The sequence below is a fragment of the Uloborus diversus genome, chromosome 7 (assembly GCF_026930045.1).
Source record: "Uloborus diversus isolate 005 chromosome 7, Udiv.v.3.1, whole genome shotgun sequence".
Taxonomy (NCBI): domain Eukaryota; kingdom Metazoa; phylum Arthropoda; class Arachnida; order Araneae; family Uloboridae; genus Uloborus; species Uloborus diversus.
In genome coordinates this window covers 81966844-81994453 of record NC_072737.1, presented here as the reverse complement: position 1 = coordinate 81994453, position 27610 = coordinate 81966844, and the positions used below count along the sequence as shown (strand labels likewise).

The 27610-nt window shown below is 32.3% G+C and overlaps 2 protein-coding genes across 2 annotated transcripts in view; one reads left to right on the top strand and one right to left on the bottom strand.

Moving 5' to 3' along the window:
• The window catches only part of LOC129226762 (uncharacterized), a 160966-nt gene extending 153651 nt beyond the window's left edge, over window positions 1-7315 (top strand). Inside the window, exons 37-40 of the mRNA XM_054861391.1 lie at window positions 55-150; window positions 251-318; window positions 2431-2545; window positions 7056-7315. Coding sequence (XP_054717366.1) covers window positions 55-150; window positions 251-318; window positions 2431-2536 — 270 coding nt within the window. The 3' untranslated portion in view covers window positions 2537-2545; window positions 7056-7315. The remainder of the gene's footprint in view (window positions 1-54; window positions 151-250; window positions 319-2430; window positions 2546-7055) is intronic.
• Window positions 7316-15755: 8440 nt separating this feature from the next.
• Window positions 15756-26759, bottom strand: LOC129225598 (3-oxoacyl-[acyl-carrier-protein] reductase FabG-like). Its single transcript, XM_054860054.1, has 9 exons — window positions 26603-26759; window positions 26375-26514; window positions 25115-25207; window positions 24700-24838; window positions 20516-20556; window positions 16728-16797; window positions 16610-16646; window positions 16471-16534; window positions 15756-16085 (listed from the first exon to the last, which is right to left on the bottom strand). The coding sequence occupies exons 1-9, from the start codon at window positions 26637-26639 to the stop codon at window positions 15924-15926; spliced, it is 783 nt and encodes a 260-aa protein (XP_054716029.1). The 5' UTR covers window positions 26640-26759; the 3' UTR covers window positions 15756-15923.
• Between the last annotated feature and the right edge of the window lie 851 nt (window positions 26760-27610).

Sequence of the window (27610 nt, the reverse complement as noted above, 5' to 3'; positions counted from 1 at the left end):
CAAAGGAAGTCTGACTTTAATGGTAGAGTTATTAAAGTGTTCCTTTATTTCCAGGGTATTGGATGTTATATGTTTCGAATTGATGATGATGAAGTAGTTGATGCAACTATGCATGGAAATGCTGCTAGGTTTATCAATCATTCATGTGAAGTATGTATAATTTTTAGACATTTATTTTAATGTAAAAAATATGTTTTGTTTTATTAATGCAGAAAATTTTTAATTGAGATTTTTTTCTCTCTCTCTGTAGCCAAATTGCTTTTCAAAAGTGATAACTGTTGATGGCAAAAAGCATATTGTGATATTTGCTCTTAGGAGGTATGTTCTCACTTCATATGTATAAAATATGTTTTAAAATGATCTTACCCTTCAACTCCTTTCATTGAAGTAAAAGAGTGAAGAAAAAATTAAAGATATTTTTTGCTGTCGGCAAAGTTTCAGATATAACAATATAAAAAGTTTAAAAGAATAAGCATAAACAAAACCAGTTGAATTTCACTTTTAAAAAAACATTAAATTATTATAACTATGCTTTATACATATTACATGAGAAAGAAAATATTAAAAATCATTCATTAAAATTGCTAAAAGTTTGCCTGTAGTAATCTCTACCATATTGTGCAGTCAGCCTATATTTACTGTTGAAACTAATAGAATCTATAAAACTTGGAGGTTCTGAGTAAGTAAAGCATGCAATATTTTTACTTTCTTTCCCATAGGAAAAGGATAAGCTGTAACTTTAAAATGAAATTTATCTTATTCATTTAACATTAAAATATAATTAATGAAATTCTTTCTGTTTGGAAGATTCTTCAAATGGAGTACAGTCGAATCCCGACTTACGCGAGGGATGTGTTCTAAGACCTCTCGCGTAAGTCAAAATTTCACATTGTGTCGAAGGGTGTGTGTAAAAACTTTTATAAGTATACCCAATTATTTTAAACACTTGTAAACACCACCTAAAACTGTTAAAAATCATTTCTCAACTATAAATTATTGTTTCTTACATAAAAAGCTGAATTTCTATTTGTATTTTAAAATAAAACTGTTTTATTCAACCCAAAATACTGCTATGATGCACAAAATCAATGATCAATGGGAAAAAAAGATTATAACATAAACCAGTATGGTACCCAGTGCGTACTGTATGTAGTAAGAAAAACAAATGACTATACTTGTAATGTATATAGTAGATCCAGTAATGATATTTGTAACTTAATAAAGTGAAGATGATGATGATGATTTATACTGCCCAACCGTTATTCTTATATATTTTTAAATGAACAATACAGTTGCTTCACTATTTTTTTCTAACGTTTCCATCTATGGCAACACCCCTCTTCCTGGTTTCTTAAATTCACAATACAAAAGCAGCTTCCATTTTCATAATTTTTGCATTCTCCTTAGATACTACTCGGTGAACTTTTACGGATTTTCTTTTCTTGATTTTTAATTGTACATATAGAAGATTCACTCATACCTAATTGTAGTGCTACCTTCAATGCATTTTATAGTTGTTTTCATCCACATAACCTTTAGCTTTTCTTTAATTGTCAGAAACTTTCTCTTTTATCTTCACAAACTTTAGATAAAACGGCGCTCTTAGGTGTCATTATATTTCATCAACATTCACATTTAGAATGAAAAAAAAAAAGGAAAGTGGCGAGTATTTGTATAAGCGATGTACAGACTAGTACGATGTGGGAGCTTCCGCTCTCAGTGATGCCAAAGGGATGAAGGTCCAGTCAAGAGAAAAAAAAAGTAGTAGAAAATAACAAAGCCGAAACTTACACGCCGCAATTCCCTTCAGAAAATTTTCGTGTTGCAGGCGAGGAATTCGCGTTCGATCTAAAACTGTATACTGGAGTAAAAATCGCGTTATAGCCATTTCGCGTAGGTCGGATCGCGTTGTAGCAAGAGTCAACTGTACTAATAATTGTTGTCTAAAAACAAAAGCACAACAACCTTTCCTTTCTATCCTATCTACCTAGTAGTTCACGGTTATATCTTTGTTTATTTAATTTTGAATCTCTATATTAGATACAGTTCAAATTTATAAGCACAGTGACATCACATTTTGCTTTATTTATTCCTATTTTAAGGTGTGCCTGCCAATGAAAACATTAAGGAACACTATCACTGTCTAATTCTTTACAAAAGGAAACTTTTTTTATACATACATCCTAAAACTCTTATTCAATTTTTTACTTTCTGGAATGCTTTGATCACTACATGCCTTTGCCTGTGAGAACTTTTAAGAAAACAATTTAATTGTATGTTGTTGAATAAAAGAAGTACTATGTATTATACTACTTTCTTTCTACTGTATACTACTTTGTATTCAATATTTAATGTGTCATTTATCTGAATGTTATATCCTTAAATAATGCATGCACTATATGACAAGTCTGGTGTATTGTTATTTCATAGGATAATCAAAGGTGAAGAACTGACTTATGATTACAAATTTCCTTTTGAGGAAGAAAAAATACCATGTCATTGCAACTCACGAAGGTGTCGCAAATATCTTAATTGAGCTTTGAAGGTAAAAGCAGTACAAATTATCTTTTTGTGTGTATTTTAATGTGCACCATCTTTATTTTTGTTATTGATTACAGTATTTTTGATGTTTCTTCTATATATGTGGTTTAGAGATTTTATAAATAAAGATTGAGGATGATATAAGAAATTTTAAATATATTTACGCATCATGATGCCATTGAAGATATATTACATGTGCGATATAAGGACTTTCATGCAACTGAATTTGTTTGCATGAACTTTTTGAAGCAAGCTTTATGTGTGGAAAAAAAAATTTCAAATGTAAAAACCTATATGTTTTTTCCTAATTTTTTACACTATTAAATTTTTTCACTAGTTACCTTTTTGCTGAATTTGTAAAATTGTTTTAAATTTTTTTTCATAGTAGGACATGAGCACACTGTCCAGGTCTTCTGTACCTTTGATTATGTCACACTTGCAGAGCTCCCAACACATTCTAGCCATAGAAAAGGGTAAAAGAGGACCAGTTAGGATTAAAAAGAGGACTTTGGGAGGACCAGTCATATTTAAACCCAGGGAAGCACCAAAAGGCAAATTAGCTGCCTGCTGGCTAAATCAGTGAAGATAATTTGTTAATTAACCATAATAATGATTTTTAATGATAAAATTCCTTATCACCTTCTGTACAACTGAATTTTTTATCCATTGAATTATATTATTTACAAAAATCTGGATGGGGGGAGGGGGGGAGTGACAAGCAAGCATGTAACTATCTTTCAAAGTAATTTTAACTGAAAAATAAATTTTGTACTAATTAACAGGTAAAAACTGGCTGATTATAAATATACAAAAGCTAAATGACCGATGAAACTGCATACCTAGTCAAGACCTTTTAGAAACAGTTTTTATAGTAAACATCGTAGCTCATTTACAAAATTTTTCACGTAACCAGTTTAAATAAAATTCGTTTTGATATAAGGTACTGCAAGACAAGAAGATCTAGTTTAGAGGCCATGAGGGAGTCCACCCCCCCCCCATTTTTAACACATATTTCCAACCCTAATATGGTAATTTATATACATATCAGTTTCTGACCAAACACCCAACTCCAGTGGTAATTTCTGGCTACGCTACTGCCTAAGCTCAAAAATATTAGAGGTTTGCAAATCATTTCTTAGTATGCTAAGTATCCAAATCCTTTCTTCATATGTATGTATTAGTTCTGCCACCAAGGTATTGTAACTGTCTTCAAGTATATATAAAAATTACTAAGGAAGAGGATATTTTATTGATACACCACATCCAAAAATAAGCAAATGCTGCTTAAGTGATAAATACACTGAATATAAATTTAAGCCTGATTTACTGAATAACTAAATTTAATCAATTAATGTGCAAGTTCAGATTCATAGAGCTTTGTTTTCAATAACAAATAAGGATACAAAGAAATACAAAAGTAATTTGGTTTTTAATCTTTTAAAAATAAAATTAAATAATATAATCTGAGGTAGCATATGTCAAAATAGCTTCCAGTTTCCAAAAATATTAAAATAATTCCAAGATGCAAAAAGATTGAAATCTCAAACACGACAAGCAATTTTCCGCGAAGTCCAAGTAAGTGCAATGACTGTTCCAAAAATAAGAAAGTTTATTAACTACTAAAATTAAGCATAAAATAAGCTAATCTAGGGTGGTGTATGTCAAAATAACTTTCGACTGCCAAAAATGGCAAATATTTACAAGATGCAAAGCTATTTTCGGCGAAGTCTGTGTAAGTTTGATGTTGCCATGGTTCCAAAAAAAAAGTACTTTATTATCTATTGAAATTAAACATAAAATAAGCTAATCTAAGGTAATGTATGTTAGAATAACTTCTGATTGTCAAAAATATCAAAATATTAACAAGATGCAGAAAGATTGAACTCACAAACAAAGGAAGCTATTTTTTGCGATACTGCATATAGAAGTACAAAAAAAAAAAAAAATTTCAAGGGGGTACCAAGACGTGGTATCTCCTCCCCAAACCTCTCCATTTGTTAATTTCCATGCTGCAGTGGTTGAAGGAGTAATGACGTCAATATGAAGCGAAATAGTAGGAGAAAGTCATGTTGAATAGAAAGAAGGCGCCACAGCCACATGTTTGGGCGTAACAAACATCGGTACACACTATCTTTTAACGTAATGAAAACTTTTAAAATCTAATTTTTAAGAAAATATAAAAGCGGACTAAACAGACTAAAATGTTAAAAAGCGGTCAAAGCGGACTTGACCCTTAAAAGTGGACTTTGGTGGGAAAAGCGGATCCCTGCACTTGTCAAACCTTGTGCATTAGGTTTATGTTAGGACATTTCACTGGTCCGGATTGGACTGCATTGCATGTCGATGCTCCTCGATTTAATGATATCCTTGATTAAATGATAATTTCCAATTTCTTGACAATCGCTAAATCAAGGTTATATTGTATATGAACGGCATATTTTTTTTACAAGTTGGCGAATTTTCAATGTAAATGCTGGAGCATGATAAAATGTAAATGAATGTTAGGTTGAGCTGCAACTTTTTATGGTCAAACCTGTCTATAACGATACTTTGGGGACCGAGAAAAAATATCGTTATAGACAGATTATCGTTTTAGACGGTTTGAATTAAAAAATTTTAACTCAAAAATATAGTTTTACAGCCTTCAATAGAGTTTAAACGGAAAGTTTTGCGAAGTACAAGGTATAAAACTGTATAACAAAGATATTATGAGCATCAGTTTATTTCATAAGAAGTTTACAGATTTTTTTTTCTTTCAAAAATATGTGTTAATTAATTTTTTTATACTTTTTTCATGCAAATCACATCCAAAACGAATTTTGCTTAAAACAAGGTCTTTCCAAATCAAGTGGAACCAATCCTCTATAAACGAAATGATTCGACACTGGAAGAAAGAAGTAAACTCCCTCATTCCTAGTTGGGTGCCATTTCCAAAAGAAATAAACAGTTCTACATGTTTCAATCGTCGTTTCTTCCTCTCTTCTTTGACCCCTCAGCTAAAAAATGGTAGACTAACATTAGAAATAATCCGTTCTTTTCTTATCTCACATTCCACCAGACATTTATGGAATCTGTTTTTTGAGACAGAAGGAAAAAAATCTGGTTTTTCAATGAGCTTACTAGAGAGAAAAAAATATAGTTGTAGACAGGTTTTGTTAGAAAATGATTATCGTTGTATGCAGGTTTAAAATGCATCAAGTAAATACGAAATTCGCATGGACTAAACGAAAATATTGTTATAGGCAGGTTTATCGTTATGAACATTATCGTTATACAGAGGTTTTACTGTAGCTAATATATATTTTATTTCTGCTTGGCTCATCTCTGGTAATTTTTGTTACCTGCTTTCCATTTCAAGTTCATTTGCGGAAAATATATGTGTGATGTATATCTATATTACCACATTAAAAACTTTCTGATCACATTAAACTTATGTTGTACATAAAATATGTGAAAAAGAAGTCGATGTTTTTTGGGGTTACAGTGCTATTCATTGTGCAGTTTATTTTTAAGGCTAATTTTATCAAAATGGAAAAAAAAAAAAAAAAAAACTCCGTCACTGTCAATTTAACCATCCGTGTCGTTGACTGATCGAAATATTTAAAATCGATTGAAAGCTTTCAGCCACAGGATACCTAAAAGATGAAAATAATTAATGGAATGAAAAAGTTTTAATACACCACGTTTTTAAAATGAACTAAAAACAAATTGTTTGGAAAATTTGTTTGTGAGGTTTTAATAGCTATTAAAATGCTTGTAAGCTTTAAAAGGAAAAACATGGGCCCATATACTACATAGCTATTAGTTTAAGGGATACTTGTCAGTAAGAAAACGCAAATCTCAGTTTGATATTTGCCAAGTGATAAAAGTGTTAAATGATAAATGCATCAACTGTCTGTTGGGTGTGCCCTATATTTTTCTTTTTAAAGCTAACAAGTATTTTGATAACTATTAAAAGCTCACAATCGTAAATTTTCCAGACAATTTGTAAGAAATTCTGAATCTGTATACCTTTTCAAATCTACATGAATCTTAGAGAAATTATTTTGTATTTTTTGTTTATTTTTTAAAAACATGGTGCATTAAAATTTTTGTATTTCATTAATTATTTAAATTCGGAGACAACTGAAAATACATTTTGGCTGGCCCCTAATCCTATTGATTAGAGTCATCCAATAAAATCACTTGTTTTACTAATAAACACATTGTCTATGTAATATGAATTTCAAATTAAAACCTCTTCAGCACCTGAAAGACGTATGCCTTATGTCAAGCGTTAATTGTTCTGCAGCAGAAAATATTTTGCTACTTAAGCTCTAAAATCTATCATTTTCTTTTATGCACATTCAGTTTCATGATTATCATGAAAATGTGCATAATTTTGAGTCAAAATCACTCATATCTCTCATAAATGAGTTAAAAATGAAGTGATGCACAGTAAGTAGGTTCCAGATGCTGAAGGGGTTCATTCTTTTTATTTTGTACCTGTTTAAATGTTCTTTTTTATTTTCCAGATCTAAAGATATTTTCAAGACATCTGTTGACTTTCTGTGATAACTTTTATAAAGAATATTATCAAGACTTGAATTTTATTATTTTTTCTAGATGCTTAAAAGGTGCTGTTCCTTACTTATGTAGATAATATATAGCAGCTTCAAATTCTATTTATACGAATTAATGTATATACACTGTAAAATCTCTTTTAACAAATTGTATAAATTTAACAATTTTATATTGGATCAGATTATGTGACTTGTAAATATGTGTATGAATCTTTTAGGACATGAAATTAAATCTATTTTAAGAAATTTTTTTGTCCTGTGTTTTTTATACCAGTTTTCTTACATACTGTGGCTCCCAAAAGTGTTCGTACACCTACGACTTTCAATGAAATAGGTATAAAAAATTTTAAAAATCAAAAACCAAAAAATGCCGGAAATTTTATCTCTAAAGTTTTTGTACACCTTAAAAAATGTCTGTATATTATTGAATAATCTAACTTTTTATTAAGCTATTATTTAGTAGAATATCATTCAACATCCACAACAGCTTTTGAACCTATGCGAATAGATTTCAATGTTTTTTTCCGTGTAATTTTTGAGTAAGTGTTCAACTACACTTCCAAGACTTACTGTTTCTAGCTTTTGTTCTCTTCTTTTCGTTTCAAAGCCGTATTTTCATAATCTACCTTAAGATAACTATAAATATGTTGCATTAAGTTCAAATCTGGATATTGAGGGGATTTTTTAAGAGTTAGGACAATTTTCAAGGCACTAAACACAACTGTTGAAAACCGTGTGCTTCTTATCGTTATCTTGATAAAAAAAATAAATTACTTTTAAATAAAATAAAAAAACTTGCCTTCAAGAAACACCTCGGAACTAAAAAGCAAAAAATAACTAATTACACTTACACATACTATTATTCCTACCAAAACCTAGAAATGAAATTTATTTTACAATTCCAGTACAAAAATCAACTAAACTTAACACTGAATTATAAAATAAAACACTGATTTTAATTAGTATAAGATTAATTATTTTAAATACCTAACTAATTTTTTATGATCTCTTAATTTTTAATAACTTTTTGAAGTTAGGGGCCATAAACTACTACCTAACGTAACTGACAACCTAGCGAATCCTGAATTAAACACTAATTTAACTACACTTGAAATTAGTCTTTAAAACTAAACTTACTCCGTTATGTTAGGTAGTAGTTTATAGGAGGAGAGATTCTTTAACTATGGGTAAAGAAAGTATATACTTATTTTTCATGGCCTTTTTTTAACAAGGGGTTTTACACTTAATCGTTTGTAACGGAAATTACATGAAATGTATTGTTTTTTACCTTTAACTTTTCTTTAAAGAATAAATATGGTAAATCAAAGATTTGGAACCTAAGTTAGACCACCCCTAAACAAAAAAATCATAAAAACCGGTTCACTAAGTGAGACTGTATACAAAGTTGGTAAAGTACAAATCAATTTAAATGTGAGTACGATATTTGAAGAGTTCCCTCAATTTCATTGAACCCGAACTTGATTACCATTAGACCACCCTGGAAGTATACCGTTTCAAACAAAAAAAATTTTCCTAATCGGTACAGGCAGGGGCCCGTCACAAATGACTTTTCCGAGCCCCTCTCCATATTGTTTACACCAATATTTCACCCCTAGTTATAAAAATATTGGACCCACTTCAGGCTCGGTCCAACAGGTGTTCCTTCTCCCCCCCCCCAGGGGTGATTGTGTTTCGGTATTTTACCGAATTTCCGGTATTTTCAGACGTATTTCCGGTAATTTAATGTCCGAAAATACCGGAATTATATTTTTTTTGTTATACTTTTATCTCCCTACCTCCGCAGTTTTTTAAAATTATATAATACTCATCAAATATACCTGCAAGAGCCATAAGATGAACACCTATCTCTTAAGATGGACAAATGTCAAGATAACTTGTATAACACCAGCTCAAAAGTAACTTTGTAACCCATTAAAAATTTAATCAAATGTACACACAATATTTTGACTCAGAACCATTTAGTACTATGGCAAAGATGCACTTAAGTAAGAGAAGCCAAAGATTACCCCCCCCCCCCCCCGGTCTCGCTTTGAAACTTTCAGGTATTTTTTGATGAACTCACAATCACCCCTGCCCCCCGTACACACCCTTGAGTACAGGTGCCTACGAGTATTTATAGAACATTGTACAAAGAAAAACATCCAATGAGATTAGAACCTCCTCCTTTCTTTGAAGCCTGCTAATTAATATAACCCTAATTTCAAATTAAACTGGTGGCATTGTGAAATAGTAAATCTAGAATTACTGGTCAAACTTCAGAAATCACACCGGTTTAGAGATAAAACAGTTGGGGGGTAAAAAAAAGGAAAATTTCCGAAAAAAAAAACGTTTTTTACGAAGGGATTTATTTTCACTCCGGAAAAATTGAATTTTTCAACTTTTCAGGAAGTTTTAATTGAAATTTTCAGCAAAAAGTGAATAGAAATTCTCACTCTTAAATTCTGATGCATTTTTCTCCTCCCCCCCTCGTATGTTAAAATACTGTCTAACTTTAATGCAAGTTGTTATATGATAATATAATTTGCATTTAGATCAAAAAACGTTTAATAATACTTTTTGCAAAAAAGCTTAAACCAATATCCTTAGTGAAGAATTTATTTTCTTTCATAAAACAAACAAGCATAACTTTAATCACAAAACTATGTTTCTGCTGACTGTGCGAACCAAATGTACAGAGTGCGGCAAAAATACCTGGACAAGCAATTTTCCATGAAACTTTATTAAAAATAAATAAATTAACAAAAGACAAAAAATAATAATATGATAAGACCTTTAGCAATCAATAAATTTAATTGGTTTCAAACTGGCAGCCTTTTGCAGTAATATGGAGATGCAACTGCTTATTGAAATTTTCATTCAAGGGCTGCAAGTCCTTCAATCAATCCTATTCCCTATAAAGTAATTTTTTTTAGAGAGTTCAAACTTATGTGTAGTTTAGGGTAGACCTTTGACTCTAAAACAGGCCATACAGTGTAATAAATGAGATTGAGGTTTAGCAAGTAGAGCGTCCACTTAAAAGATGATATCTTGTCAAAAACAATGCGCTTTGCACCACTCGTCTTTTTGGCCACATGAATGGGTGTGGAGTTTAAGGAAAATGTCCAGTCTACATTGCTGAAGTGCTCTTAGGTCCACAAAAGTACAATAACTTCTAAAATGTCCTTCTGGTTCACTTTTTGGTTCATTTTACAGGACTCATCCACAAAAAACTAGAGATTTTTTTGTCACTTGTGCTGATTCCATCACAAATCAAGCCTGACTTCAGATTTTGGCGATGTTTAACATTTTCTAAGGTGCTTGGCGTGTCTACAGACCAAATCCTATTGTTCTGAGGGATATGAGCTGGTTGAACGGTAAATCAGTGAGAGGTATCTCTTCCAGCGTGAACTTGTGGCCCGTCTCAAATGTTTCTGGCATCTTTGGAGTCATACAAATGCCTGAACTTTTTGGAACTCGTAAAACTTCTGTTTGAGCTGTTTTTTCCCTTAGTCGCACTAATCGGTCACAAATTCCCATCTTACGAACGACTTCTCTCATGGAAACCCAAGACGATGAACTGAAATGTTCACTGTTCGTTTTTGTATGCATTCCGGACATCGACTATCATTTCCAAGTCACTTGAAACGGCATACCGTGTCAAATACTGTTTGTCGAAGCGTAACAAGCAAAAGAACTGTCGTTCTACTTGGCTAAACAACTTAAAAAAATAGGTATTTTGCTTAAAATTGTAAGAAAACCAAAAAATAATGCATAAACTAGGAAATATATTGTAAATTATTTTCTGATAAAAGTGAGAGACAAAAAGAAATAAGGCACTCATTAAAATGAAATTACCCCTTTCTTCCATTTGATGATACAATTTTTGTCTGTTTTTTTCTTTTTTGCTGCACCCCGCCATTTTTTTTATTTTGCTGCCAGGCTAAGCAAGAAAGTGGAATCTGCAGTTGGGCTCAAGCTGAGATATTGTGTTTTAAAGTTTGGCTCTTCCATATAAAGTCGAATCTCAATATATCGAACTTCCACATATCGAAATTTTCTATATATCGAAATCCCAGCAAATTTCTATGTTCATTACATAGAAAAATTGTTTCTATATATCAAAAAAGTCTCCATACATTGAAATTTTTTTCGAGACATTCATAGGTTTTTTTCCACTTTAGACTTTGTTTCATGAAAAATGAAGCTTAGCGGAGATAAATTATGATCACTAAAAGTTGCTACGAAACTCATAAGGAATCAGGTTCAGGGGTGTGTAGATAAGAGTCATTGTTCCATTCTGGAGTTCTTACATTCCCTCAAGTTTATTTCAAATCTTAGTTGCAACCAGTAACACTAAAATAAGTTTCAAGTTATTCCTTTTGTCTGTTGATTATCATTCCTAGTATTTTTAGCTTCTGTAAAAATTATTCAAGTTAAGTAGATTGATTTTTTACTTTTCTCTCGATTACATTGTAAAGACGAAAATCCCCTAATGTGGCAGTTCAAGTTGAATTGCCAAAGAATGAAGGTGTAGGAAGGAGCAAAAATGTAATTTCTGTTAAATTTTTCATTATTAACTTTCATTTAGTCCTATGCTCGTTTAAATTAGAAGTTGGGTTTCATTCACGAAAATTAGTTTTAATTTTAATGTTTTAGGATATTTTTATGATAAAATAAGATTGTTTCTATATATCAAATTTTTTTCCGGCAATTTGCTACTTCGATGTATGGAGGTCTGACTGTAGTTGATTCAAATGTCTTTTTTTTTTAGAATTTTTCGAAAAAACAGTTTTTGATCAAATGACTATAAAACATTCTGTTTATTAAGTAAAATACGAAACAGTGAACAACTTGGCCATAATAACTCAGTTTTGTTCAAAAGTGCTGGTATGACTAATTTTACTACTGTGCTTAGCATAGCCGTATGAATAAATTGAAACTCCAGTTTAAGTTTTGGTTCAGCTTAAGAAAAACCACTTTAGTTTTGATTTGGACTTAGACTGGATTGGAAAAAATCAAAACTCAATAGCTTTCATTTTCAGACAGTAAAGTTACATTGAATAATTTTTCTTTCAAAAAAAAAAAAAAAAAAATCATGTTTGAAAGTCGAAAATTTCAATTAATGTTTCAAGTTTCAAAGGCAATCTAAAATAGAATAGAAAATGTAATTGTTATGATTAGGCACACATTATGCAATATTATTGGTTGAATGATGACTTGGCTTATTTCTGGTGTTTGACCATGAAAGCTCTCAGTTATAAAACAAAAAGGTTTTTTTTTTCTAATTAATCTTACCTTTATGTGTATTTCTGTCAAGCAGAAAAAAAAGATGTATGGATAGCATATATTTTTTAATGCTTAACCCTTTATATGTTCCAAGAAACACAGAGCTATTAAGCAACCGTAATTTTATTCATAAAAAATCAAATTTTCCATTTTTCCAATATTTCCCTCGAAAAAAAACAGGTAAGGAGCCAGTTTTTTTCCACCACTTAAAAATTTCTGGAAATTTTAAATCTCTACACCAGTTACAACACATTATTCAGGAATATAAGTTAAATCATCCGGAGAGATGTGTTCTGTATTCAATTCTCTTTGAATTGAACACTAAATATGTTTCAAAACTTAAATATCAAAAAAAATTTTAAAAAATTGCATTTTAGTGACTATATAAAGTTACTTTAGTTAAAAAAATATTAAGGTAATTGATTCAACTACTAAAGTAACAAAATATAGTTAATTCACTACTTTGCTGTGTAGTAATACATTAGTAACACCTATAATTAAAAATTAACAGGTGGCGTCGCGAAAATTAATCACCCATATGCCGTGAGAATTATTGTTCCAGATGAAGACAAAACCTTTGCTGTGAAAATGTACTGGTCACGCCAAAACCACGTCAGTTGTGATTAAAAGTTTCTTGGATTTCTTCGAGACCCCTTATCAGATCCAGACCAAATTACCATGGGACCATCTGGGAAGTATAACCTTCCAAACAAAAAAAGAATTTTTTAAATCAGTCCAGTAGTCCTGGAGTAATCAGAAAACATGCATAAAAAGCCGCAGACGAAATCAAAACCTCCTTTTTTGAAGTTGGTTAAAAAACAAAGTTGTTTCCGATAAACCAAATTTTTGGCTAAGAGTTTAAATTTTTTTTTTAAATATTTAATTTAACAGCATGATTCATTATTTCATTAAAAAATTCAAAAACACCAAGTCCTGATTCTGATATGCACCTTCACACAAGAACACCTTCACTGTCTTGATTAACTGATCCAACTAAGTTCTTAAGATTAAGTTCCTCATTTTTTCTTCTATTTACAATTATACAACAATTTAAACAAAAATGTTGAATTTATTTTCATCTGTAAGTAAGACGTTATTCCAAAATGTTTTGAGCTTATTTATCATTGATTCTCCGAGGAAAAGGTAAGCTTTCTGTTTTTCCCACAAACAAGAAAATTTATGTGGGAAGAGGCCTCATCTAATCCAGCTAATCAGAGAATTTGGTGAACAATTTTAGGTGAAAATTAAATGTAAAACTTTTCATTAAATTCTGCAGAAACTTTTACAGCACTCAAATGTATTTTTTCATAATTTTTTAACTAAATCTCTGATCCTGCTTTCTTAACTTTGTCAGTTGACCTTTTTTTACCTTGTTTTCGACCCTATTTCTTTCTTTAAAGTATTTTATCAAGCATGTTACTATAGAATGGAATAAATTAACTAATTTAGAGACATTTCAAACCAGTTTACCGCCGCTGTGAGGAAAAAATTCCAATTTTGAATGGTGTTTGTTGTTTTTTATGAATACCAGCCATTTTAAAGTAGTAAGCAAAATATTAAGGAATAAATAAACAAAAAAATTAAAGCCAAATGACTTTTAAGGGTCAACACAATGCAAAAATAATCAAAAAATGACATACGATAATCATAATCTTGAATTTATTCGAAAATATTTGAGTGTTCTTTTGTGACGAGTTATTTTACTGTCTCTCCGTTTTTTGACCCATTTCAAAAAGAAGATCCGTCAATATTTTGAAAAAACTACTGGGTTTTTATTTAGAATGACATAGGAATGTTGTGAAAAAATATTGAACTTCATATTCAGTTTTGCATTATTTTGGTTTTACTAAAAAATTTCAAAGTGTACGAATACTTTTGGGAGCCACTGTACATGCACACAATTGAACCTCTAAAACCCAGACAGCTCTTTTCAAGTACAGTAACCTCTCGTTATATCATGCTTTTCATGGGACAGCAAAAAAAAAAAGCGTGATCTATTCGAAAATTCAATATAACTGAAGTCATAAAAAGTAAGGATTCAACCATCATACAAGTTGATGATATGTGCACCTACAAAGAGATTATTTTACTAACACATTAACAAGAACAAAAGAAAAATTAGCTTATAAATTGTTGTTTTAAAATTAAAAAAAAAACAATTTAAAATATTTCAGATGTTTTTTGGTGGGATACGAGTTGAAAATTTCAGCTTGAATTGCAACGAATTTGATGCATGGAAAACATACTAGTTTTGTCCATTCATTAAGAAAAAAAAAAAACTTTTAATGTGAAATGTAACATTTGATTTTCTGCGATGTCAAATGTAATGCAACATCTTTAATATAATTTCTGGGTAGACAAAGGAGCGTTTTATATAAATTTTTATAGCATTTTCATAATTCACTTGAAGTAAACTAAATTATTATTGTTTGTTTATAATACAGTAAAACCTCTACACGTGGCCACCCCTTCTTAGCGTTAAAAACACCCCTAGGAACAGCCACCCAACCCTTCTGAACTGCTGAGTGGGTGTGTCCATCTCTTTTTTTCAGGAAAATCTATCCACTTACTGTTTCTAATCTACAGCCTTTCAGTTCAAGGAGGGGAAGTCTTACTGGCTGTTAATGAATTTCGATAATTTTAGAGTAAAATGATCACTAAGGCTTATTTAATTAGTTGGTCAGTGTGTGAATGTGATCTGGGGCTGTCGAACAAGTATTGAAGTTCTGAGCAATGTCAGCATGGAAAATTGGTGACAGAATTTATAGAGTATCATTTTAAACACTTTCCAGCACAAACAGCAATGAAGTGCCTTGATAATTACAGTGCCCACTGAGAGAAAAGACTCCTGGTTAACAAGTCTGCGAAAATAAGTGTTTTTCAATCAAATCTAATATTAATTTTTAGAACAAATAAATTTTTGTGTGTTTCAGGCACTAGTTCAACATTTAACGATTCCTCATTTTATGTGTTAGACTTGCAATATGATTTCTGTGATACGTAATATAATCAACTGTAGCACAAACCCTTTAAAGCAAGGCAGAACTTTACAGAATGAAGGGCTGGGGGGGGGGGGGGGCTCATAGAGGTTTCACTGTATATACATTTATGTATTGTAAATAATCTGAGGTTTTAATCATCGAGTAGAATCGATGGAAAGGGAAATTGGTGCCTTAGAAAATTGGTCACTCATGGAAGTTTCATTGTACTTGTCTTTTCAGGAATTTTGAGTGAATAAATATAGTTCCAATTAAAGAAAGTCAAATGAATTTCAAACAAAAAATTTAAAAATAACAAGTTTAAAAAAAATAAAAAAAACTTACAGACTAAATAAATTGAAAAGTACTGATAGAGACCTTGGTTTAAAAAAATATTTTTTTATTTTTTCAATCATGAAAGTATAGAACTGGATAATTTAAGATAATAAAACAACAAAAACAATCTTTAATTATTAAAGAAAAATTAACAGTTTATAAACTGTAATGAAAGAAATGCCTTTGACACTCATTCAGGAAATTCATAAAGCTTATAAGTTCATCGTGGACACATTACTCCTCTCCCACCATCAACAGGCAAATTGACACCAGTTATAAAGGAACTCGTGTTGTTATCTGCTAAGAATGCAATTGCTTTTGCCACTTCATCAGCTGTTCCTGGCCTTCCCAATGCATGAGTTTCTTTCGCATGTTCTAAAAACTGCATGTAATAATACTTGTATTATAACCACATTTTATCCAAAAGCACTTTATAATTCAATACACATTTGAGGCAGTGAGAAGCAAAGGGATGTAAGCGGACATTTTCAAGTTTTGGGTAAAACATGTTTAAAGATAAGGTCCTAGGTAGGCTTCATTGAAAAGTTGTTCTCAATCATGCTGTATAACAGACCCTACAAGGGCTGCTAGTACTATCTCTTGCGACAAGACAGAGTAGAGGTTCATCTACTATTTGTATTGGTTATCTCCAAATTTTTAATTTTGATACTTGCATCCCTTTGCGTCTCCCCCTTGCTTCATTTAATACAAGCTGCATAGATTGATTCACTTTTCACTTTTGAATATTGAACATTTTTAGTACTTACTTTTGCATAGTTTTCTTCTGACATGCCTCCTCTTTTATGTACTTCTGTTATTATTACTCCAGGGCTGAAAATTGCATTTATCACTCATAAGAACTTTTTGCTAAAAAGAAAGGATAGACTATATTTTTTAACTACTTACTTTACGGAATTAACTCTTACACCATCAGCAGCAAGCTCTGAAAAGATAATAGTTTCAGAACATTTTCAGATAATTCCTAGCACATATGTTTAAAAAATGATGTTATAATTTAACATACCTAATGCTGTACATCTTGTTATTTGATCAACAGCTGATTTACTAGTACAATATGCCAAAATGTTGGGAAACTGAAAAAAAAAAAAAAAAAAGCTTAGTGCAGAACCTAACCGATGTGAGGCCATCCACTCTTGATCAGGTAAAGGAAAATTTGACATGTCATATAAATTTACAGAATCAAGAATTTTTGTACAGCAAGCATATTAACTATTACTTTCTTCGTTAAATGTCTGTCATTAAAAAACCCACCACCTTTTTTTTTTAAAAAAAGAAACCCATTTCCAAGTTTTTGTTTTGTATTTTACTATCAAAAGATCCTAACTTGCCTTTTTACCATGTTTATAGTAGAGGCACTTTTAGTGTTCACTCGCAAAGCGGTCTGTCTCTGCCTGTCCCTAATAAATTGGAGGGGCACTGTCTTTTTTGTTTTAATTTTTTATTTAATATGGTTATTTACTCCAATAATGATCATAATTAGCTCCAAGCCTTGTACACTAACTCATTAGAAGTTTTATTTTCCTCATGTTTTGAAATGACAAACAATGGAACTTCTCAGGAGCAATCAATATTAGCCTTTTTTCTTCTCCAATTATTCAGGTTACTGCCATACTTGCTTGCAACTTAAGTTTACAATGACATCACAATGCGGGAAAAAAACCAAGTTAACATAAAACCTCATTTACTAGCTACCTAACCTACTTACTTCGCGAACAAGAGGAGATTGCCACCTGTCTATAAGCTGCTATTGGCTGGTGCGTTGACTTCAAATGGATGAAATGCTCCGACATGAGCTCCCATATGCAAAATTGTAAGGGGGGGGGGGCTCAGATATTTTAACCATGGTTTAGCATGATATTTTCCCCATAAAAACCAATTTCAGGACAGATTAGAGTCAGTAAAATTTGACATTTTTAATAACTTATTCATTAATGACTGGAGAAGAAATATTTTTACATTTTTGCAAAGAAAAAGTAATAAAAGCAAAGAAGTTCTAATTTCAAAGGGGGGCTCGAGCCCCCCTTGCCCCCCTATATGGGCGCCCTTCTGCTCCGATGATGAATTTATAGCTTCGCTGGTAAAACTGAAAATATTTAGAGACTGACAGAAACAATAACAAAAAAAGGTTAAGTACGCGTGGGTTTAACTAATCCGATTTCAAAAGTGAAACGTGCGATTTCACCTGAGTATAGGTCAAGGAGCTAGGAACTATTTCTTTAGCTTGATCTCAGCTTTTTTCTCCATTGTTAAGTAAGCTTGCAGTCAAGTCTAGCTGATTTTGAAGGGTGTGGCCAGACCCGCCATTTCATGTTTTTCGGGGGGGGGGGGGGGCAAAATGGTGTGAATTCAATGCATTTCATAGGACAATAGCACCATATACAGAAAAAAATAAAGTTACACTTGGTTTTTGATTGTCCAAATGTCTGGGTGTTGCTTGAGTTCATCAAACATATCATTTATGTTCTCGACCTCATAAGTAAGACATGGGCGGATCCAGGGAGGGGGCCATGGCCCCCCTCTGAGAAAATTTCAAGTATAGTTAGAATCCCCTTTTTTGAGCAAAAATGCAAAAAATTTCCCTTATAATGTATACAAAATATAACAATAAGGAAAACAATGCGAGGGGGGGCCATGGTCACCCTGAAAAAGTTTCAAAAATAGTTAAAAACCTTTTTTAGAGCCTTATATTAAAAAAATCCTTATTATTCCTCGAAGTCTATCATGAATGTAAAAACAATGCTGAGGAGTCACAAACCCACACGGAGGAAGTTTCAAGTAGTTTTTTAAAAACCATCCTTCCTAGCTTAAATTAAAAAAAAATTGAATCAATTTTTTTCGTTCTAAGTGGACCTCCAAAACACTTAAAAACCCTAACCTTACCAAAGATAGTCTAAAATGCGTTTTAAAGACTATAAAGTAGAAAATTTTCCTGGGATGGGACTTTTAATCTCTCTTCCCATTAACATCACCAAAAACCGTCTAAAACAGCCTTTTTAAAGCTACAATTCCTAACAATTTTCGGGGGAGTGCTCCAACCCTCTTAAGATAACTAGAATGCATCTTGAAAACTAATTGCAAATTTGAAAAATTTCTTGGTGTGGGCCCTTGAATCTCTCCTCTACGTACTATCACGAGAAGATCGTATTAAACTGCGTTTTTAGCTCTGCAATTGCAAAAAAAAAAAAAAACTGCCAGAGAAGCCCCGAACCTCCCTCTTCTTAATATTACTTAAGATAATGTTTGCATTTTTAAAGTTTCAATTTGGAAAAATGGGCGGGGGAATGGAGTCACACCTGAGTCCTTAATCTTACAAAATACAATCAAAATCAATTTCTGAGATCATAAATCAGAAAAATTTCCTTAGATAGGCCCCCCAAATCTCTCCTCCCTCTAACATCATTAAAGATCGTCCAGAACTGCATTCTTAGAGCAATAATTTTGAAAAATAGACAGGGGAGCGCCACCAAATCTACTCTCCTAACATTACCAAAGATAATCTATTATGCGTTTTTAAGAATACAAATTCCAAAATTTTCCCGGGGAGAAACCCCCGGACCTCCTTTACTTCGGAGTTAATATTATACTTATGGTTGGTTCATATCTTCTTCCTCTTAAATCAGAAGTCCTACACAGTCGCCTCATAAACAAACAGTACTGATTACAGGAATATCACTTTGAGGCGACGATATATGCACACGTTTGTTAAGAAAAGAGGAAAATTATTGGGACTGTTTCAGCCTTTATGTTAAACTTGTGTCGCCTTGTGGAAATTCCTTAAAAAATGCTCTGGTTAAGGTGGGCTATATTGATAGTTGCAATATTAAAAAATTTCCAAAGCATCATATTTTTTCTAATCCATGTCAAAAATGTTAAATTTTATGGAGTGTTTTAAGTAGACTGTATGATTGCAATATTGAATATTGAAATCCTGATTATCATTAGAAACATAAAATACTGATATTTCACTTAAAAGTATAGTCAGCTTGGGGGATCCTTGGGGGTTCAGGATCTAGAATTCTGGTCAATGATTTATTCACTAACTTATGACATCTTAATGATAAAATTATAAAGGGTATCCTAATTATCTAACTATAATGTTTTGCATTATAGTTAGATAATTAGGATTTTTACACTTTATCTACCATTTGTAATGTTATTTCTTTTTTTTCAAATTCCACTCATTACTGAACTTGTAAAAATTCCATTGTTTACAGTTTGAATCCTATACAGATTTTAAGCTGGTGGGCTTGTTATCAAGACCATATAATTTTATTTGTATCATTAATTAGAATGCCCAGCATTATCCAAATTCTGAATATGGACATATAGTGTGATGACATGGCAAGTACTGTACTCAATCACAAGTGTTGTGAGTAATCATATTCATAGGCGTGCACACGGGGGCCGCCAGGGGTACCATTAGCACATAGAAATGCAAGTTAATATGAATGTGGCTAAAATGTTACATTTTTAGATTCATTAATTTCTTACCTCATACGTTTTAAAAATGCTTTTTTACTCACAATATTTGAAACTTTTCCTTAAGTGAGTAAGTATATGGGAGCCTTCCCAAGTGCAATTTTAACCTCCTGGTATAGTGGTACCCCCATTTCTAAAGCCCTGCGCACGCCTATGATCATGTTCCATTATAGTTTAAAAACCTAAGCTGTGTCTATTTCTCATTGGAAGAGACTTATGCAGCTTTCCGCAGAATTCACAAAAACAATAATTCAGAATAAATGTTTCAATTCTAAAAAGAACTTTAAAGTTTAGATTTTGAAAAGAACTTACTGATCTTAATCCAGCAATGCTTGATACATTGACAATACTTCCTGAAATAAGATTTTAAGGATTAAAAATAAATAAATTTTAAAATTGGTGGGGGGGGGGGGAATAAAAAATAACATTTTGCGAATGAAAAGTTTTAGCAATAAATATTTAGCAAATTTTTTATTGGCTGGATTGTAATTGAAAAGCTAATCTTTAAGCATATTATCAAAATAAATTTATAAATAAGAACAAGACTTTGTCAGTATCCAAAATAAATTGGGATTGATTTCTGTTGAAGAAAAATTTAAGCTCTTATGTTTTATGGAAATGTTTCAATTGTTTAGAATATATAAAAAATACTCATAAGTTTGACAAAGTAATTGATATTAACTGTTCAAAGAAAGTAGAATTTATTAGTTTTTGTTTTAAAATCTTAAAAGCAAAGATATTTCATTTCATTGTATGTTGTACTATAATTTGGTAAAATGTATTACATTGTTAATAACAAATGTAAATATTTTTTACTCAAATATTAATTTTACTTTTGTTTATTGAATATGTCCTGTCTGTTCAAAAGTTTAAATGGGACCCAGGCCCGAATCTATAAATTTTGGGCCCTCCTGCAACAAAATTTTCAGAGGCCAGCAGTGTATATTTGCAATGTAAATAAGCCTTAGTGCATGTTTTTCTTCTTCAATTTCTCAGGAGGTTGGGCCTTTTAAGGTTGTGAACCCCCCTCTGCAAAGCGGGTACACAGATCCTGGCCTGACAAGACCACTGCTGTAGCATGGAAACACAGAACAAAGTACCTTCTAAAGCTTATTTTAAGGACAGTGAAGTCACACAATTGATTCTCTGAGAATTATTTTGATCTCCAGTTTAGCAGAAAAGAGTGGTAATACCAGTTCTCTTTTTGTTAACTCTCTCATTTCCTGCCCGGCCACAGTAAAGTATCCTCTAAAAAGTACATCTTCCCTTAACCTTTTGCTAGAGATCTGCACACAGGAGTTCATACTTTTATGTGTGCTTGATAGATCCTGTAGGGCAGAAATAGGATCAGGGCAAGATCAAGACAAACTGGTGCCCAGGTCCTGAGTAAAAATTGGTGCCCCCCCCCCCCCAATGATAAAATCAGCACAATTTCAAAGTCAATGTTTTATACTAGAAACCTAATACACTAGAAACCTACACATTACTACAGAAACCTGGGATTTGAATACCAAACACTTGATAGTCACCATACTAATCATAGTTAAAATTGCCTTACCTTAAGGTGAAAATGAATTAAAAAACAATTTAAAACTGCAAAAATAGCAAAAAAAAAAAAAAACTAATTCTGACATTAAGCTTTAAAAAGGCTTCTTTCTGGCTTTAACAGAGGCAAATGTGTCGATCACATCATCGAAATCTAATTTTGATGTCACAGAATTTTCAATGGTCAATAAGGAAAAACGTCTGTAAATTATCCTGAGAAACGCAACTTCTCAAACGATTTTTGATTCTTTTCAAAGCTGAAAAGAAACGTTCATTTTAACAGGAAAAAAAAGGGAAGTAAGTAAGTTAATTTAGGCTATTTTAGTGCCCCTAAATTTGTGGTGCCCAGGTCCGCGGACCCACCGGACCGTGTGTTAATCAGGCCCTGAATGGGATCTGAAAATATTACTATCTTCTTAAAAGGAATGCGATAAAAAGCCTGTCGGAAAATCACATTGATGGCCTTGAGCATCTCATCGAGAAGTAAGAAATAATACAACATGTGGGTAAAAAAAGAAAAGATCACTAAGAAAAATTGGAACAGCAAATTGAAAAGAATCAAGTGGATCCATAGGGATAAGCATAAAGCCATTCATCAGGAGGGAAACAAGAGTCAATAGTTTCTAAAGCAATATCATGAAATGCAATCTGGCATATTTTGCGTTTTCTCACACTCAAAATCAAGTCTAATCTAGCATCAAATACTCCCTGCTCCAATAGACTCACAAAAGGTAAAAGTTCATACAGTGCATCATTAATCACATTGTATTGAAAATTCTCGTGAATGAATTGAATGAAGTCTGCCTATGTTCTATGATTACAAGCATTGCCCTTGTCTTAATTTTCCAAGTCAGAGTAATGTGGGAACCAGATTAATTTATTAAAATGAGAATGAAAAATGTAGGCAAGAATTATTAAAAGGTTATACATTGCAATATTTAAAATCTCTGTATTACAAAGGTGCATCTTAAATATGAAAAAGCAAATTTATCAACCTATGTATGTATCTATGTCACTTTAACAGTTCAACAAACACATTTATTCAGAAGGATGTTTCTACTGCCCGAAGGAAAGCCCTTCAGCAAGCTGCTGAATGGGACCATCCAAATTTCTTTTCTCAAGGATATGTTTAGAAACTAATGTGATATACCCCACCCTTGGCCACTTTTTCCTGTTAGCGCCAAGAAAGCGTCGCCAAGAAAACGATGTATGACGACATATGTCATACATCGTTCTTAGCAATGCTTTTTTAGCGCCAACAGGAAAAAATCAGATAAAAAAACATGATCAAAGCACTTCAGAACACAATATATATAAAAACAACATAAAAGCACAACAAAAAACATCACGAATATATGCTTCAAAAATGTACAGGGCCGGGGTTTTTTGTAAACATATTAAAATACAATGAAATAAATTATTGTATTAATTACAAGTCGAAATTAATGCATTAATTTTTTTTTTCATCATTTCTCCGGGATACGAGCCCTCGGTCTCATAGTACTTTCGTAATGAGACCTCGGCTCGCCGGCCCTGCCTCGGTCTCATTACGAAAGTACTATGAGACCTCTGGCTCGCCAGGACCTCGCTCCGTTATCCCTCTGACTGTTAATATACATTACAGTCGGAGTATGGTCACAGTTATGTATATTTTCATGGAGACACTCAAGGGTGGCTCCTTCCGTTCAGTGTACAATAATGACACAGTTTTAAGTGTGAAATATGCACCATTATTGTGCAGATTTATTAATAAAATTCAGCATTTTTAAGAGTACAACCGAAAGAACTTTCAATTGTTAACATAAAATTCAGTACCTAAAGGAGGCACGTTAATAGAATGTCTAAATAATTCGTGGCATCGATAAGAATTAACTTTTAGAACAAAATAACTGTACCATTTCTGTAAAATTAATTTACATACAGTAAAAATAAAGTTAAAAACTACAAGAACCCCTCAAGGATTTGTAAAAACAAAGAATTTTGGAAGTGAGAGGTTTTTTTTTGAATTCTAAAATAAAGAACTTACCTTTTTATATGGTATAAATATTCACACTCAGTCTAAAACAATACATCATATGACAGTGGCACGTTACAGATACACACCACGTTGGAGTTAACTTTTAATTAACCTTCAAGTTTGAAGAAACTGGCATTTTCTGATGTTTTTACTTCAAAACACAACTACTGAATTTAAACTAACACAAAATAAGCATTCCTGTAAGGTATATTGCACGAAACAACACCACGTATCTCTCCTGCATAAAACCCAAACAACCCAAGTAAACAAGTTTGAACAGATCTGTAAGATTGCCTTCGGGTTGCTAAACACAGGTTAGTTTGGCCAGGGATGCCATGCATAAAAAATTATCGCCTCATTGGCGAGAAAAATATTTTAATTTTGTGCAAAAAAATCGAATGTCGCCAAATGGGGGGGGGGGGTATATCACATCTGTACCTATGTTTATCTTGCCTCAGTTGGGGCCTGTTTTCCTGCAGTTTATTATTTCTCCTTTCTTTTCTGCTTAAAGTGGAAGTTATTGAATAGTTTGAGCTAATGTTGAAGTTACAAGGTGCATGGTGGACTGCGAATGGAAGGATTCTCGAGGTTCACTGCACTGCTCAATAATTAATGTACCGATGTAGGCGGAGAGAAGGGGCGAAGCCCTTAGACTGCACCTTTAAAGGCAGTGTGTACCAATCAGCTGCAGACGATTGGACAAGCTGCAGTACAAGGGCATGAATTCCTTGAAGTACACCCCCAAAGATGGTGCACACCAACCTTGAATGCTTATTTTGTGCAGGCATGCTGCACGAGTTGCCGTAAGCGGCGAAGTCAAGGCAGCTAATCTAGGTACCCTGGCGGTTAGTATATTTATAAGGAAAAACAGTTGCTTATATAAAATTCCTTTAAAATGCATGAATGTAAAGTTAGAAGTACTTAATTGATGTACCTTTTGTTTCCTTTAAATAAGGGACAGCTAATTGAGTAAGTCGAAGGATGGAGCGTACATTAACATCCATTATTTTGTCATAGCTCTCAAGGTTTGTATTTTCTATAGTCCCAGGATACAAAATTCCAGCATTATTGACCTAAAAAAAAGAAAAAAAGGAATAATAAAATAAACTGAAAAAATGTATCATAATATTTTTATTAATGTTACTTGCATAGTGCTGTATTTGGGAAAAAATACTGGAGGGAACTCACCATGCAGTTTGGGGGCACTCACAGGAAGAAAATTTGTTTTACTAATTTACTTTACATTTGAGTTATTTTTACAGTAAAAAACGAAATAATTTAGCGGACGATTTACCTCTCCCAACTACAGCACCGGTGTTGTACCAAAAATGAAAGTTTGTATTTCTTACCAAAATGTCAAGTTGCCCAAAAAAATTAATAGTTGCTTGAATTATCTTATTTCTATCATCTTCATTTGAAACATCTCCTACAATTTTCAGAATCTGCAAAAATGAAGAGAGAGAGAAAAGTCAATTAGTTAAAGCAGGGGTTCTCAAACAGTGGCGACATGCGGAAGAAAAGTTTAAAGAAAATTTAATTTATTGCTGTGTTTCTGTTAAAAAAAAAAGTACACATAAAGCTTTTAATACACATACAAGTTTCATTAAGTCAAAACATTGAGGTTTGTTTGCTAGTTCAGTAAAATCGAGTTGCATGTATGATGGGTCATATTTGCGGCACTTTCTTTTTGCACACTCACTAGCGTCACTACTTGGAAAGCCTCTTTTCAAAAACTTATCCATTGTTATTTTGCTCGCAATACTACTCACAATAATTTAATAATTATAATTTGTTTCAGACTACAAAATCAGTAGGGTCTAGTAGTCTCTAATTTTAAAATAATTCAAGATATTCACGTTTATTTTACTAGAAAAATGTGTATGTAACATAAAATTGAGGGATTATTTCTTCCATTTATAAGAATTTTGACTGAACGCAAAGAGCTATTTTGTACACTTATAATTCAATTCATGGATGATTTCAGTAATCAGTAGTTTGGTTATTTTTATCTAGGTATAGGTGTCAAACTTTGGGAACCAATACTTGCACAAGGAATATTTTGACTTTGCATTCATACACAAAGATAAAGAAAATATCTAGTCACCAGTGCTGTAGTTGGAGAGGAATGTTGTTCCACAAAATATTTGGCTAATTATAGTAGAAATACCGCAAATTTAAAGTAAATTGGTTTCAAACTAGATTTTTGCAGTACGTTTAAGTAGGCATAAGTAACCAAAATAATCTTTTAGACCTAACAAAAATTCTTTGACCACGACATATGCCCTAAAAAATGCTGCATTCTCCCAAAATATCTTTCCAACTACAGCACTACTAACTGCATATGGTTAAAATAAAAATAAAAAAAAGTAAAGAGTTGACAAAATAAAACTGTACACCCCAAAAATTTAGCAACCACGGCTAACTACCAGCGAAATATCCCCTGAATTCAGAACACAAGGAATGGAAAACTGGAAAAGATGTCAAAACTACAAAAGCATGTTACTTTTAGATGCCATAACCAGAGCTTGACAAAGTAATGCATGAATTCAGAAAAAAATCAGTTTTAATGAAAAGTTGCTTGTTTTAAAATAAATTTTTCTTTTATTTACATGTGCCTCCTTTCCTCCTGCATTTGCAGTGTCAGTTGCTGTTTTTTCTAAATTTTCTGCATTCCTGCCCGTTAAAGCAAGTTTACAACCCAGGGAAGCAAAGTGCACAGCAGTAGCGGCTCCGATCCCAGAAGAAGCACCTACAAATAATACATATGATATCGTATAACCACAAGTGTTTAACACGCGATCAGATCAGAAAGAGAAAAGAGAACAGTTGAAATATACCTGTGATCAATGCAACTTTTCCCGTAAGATCAGACATTTTGAAAAAATTAATAAAATATGCCCCAGTTACTTTACTATCAAGGTTATCAAGACAAAACTCGAGCACGAATAGTAAACAGACAGCGCGATTTAAATTCCTTATCACCTGTTCTCATCATCGCAGTTTTATTCACAGTTAATCTGCGTCGATTTTACTGTTGAATCACAAGAGAATATTTTTTCGTTTCAGACAAAAAGGAAAGGATATTTTTTTATATAAAGATACTCATGAGATATTTACACATTAAATCACAAGTCTAAGTTACCTTCAATATTCTTTTTCTGGTTCATAAAAGAAAGAAGAAAATTGAACTAATATTGAATGTTCCTCTTTGGCATTAGCAGATTTGATGTTGCTTAGCAACAAGGCCAAGGTGATAAACAAATTCGAAAGATTGGTCTACATTGTGATAAAAGTTATCGTCAGCTGAGAAATTTCAACCACATAATTTTCTCTTTGTGCAAAATCATAAAATGGTATCTGTGGAGAGTGACAGCATCGATTTTGAAGCCTTGTTGCGCAACTTGGATAATGCAGTGGAATCAGACAGAGTGTATTCTTTAAGAAATGATGCAAAAATTCGTGCTGTTGCTCAAAGAGGAATAACTTATGAAGATTTCGAAAACATTGTGAAAGGAGCTACTTTGAAACCTATAAACAAGAAAGAAAAGACTCTTTCTAAACCACAATGTACTTGGAATTCTGCTGCACAGAAAAAGGATGAGCGCTCGGTACTAGAAATTTTGCGACACAGTTCACTCATATGAAAGCTATACACAAAAAATAGTTGAAGCTTTGACACTGAATGATAACTGAACTCTTTCGTCAAGTTTTTTTCTTCTGGTATTATTGAACTAAAACAGTAAATCATTTATAGTAGATTTGCCTACTGAAGACCAGAGATATTAATTACCGCTGGAGCAACTGTTCATTGCCAACAATAACCACCATCTGGGGGCATTTGGGAC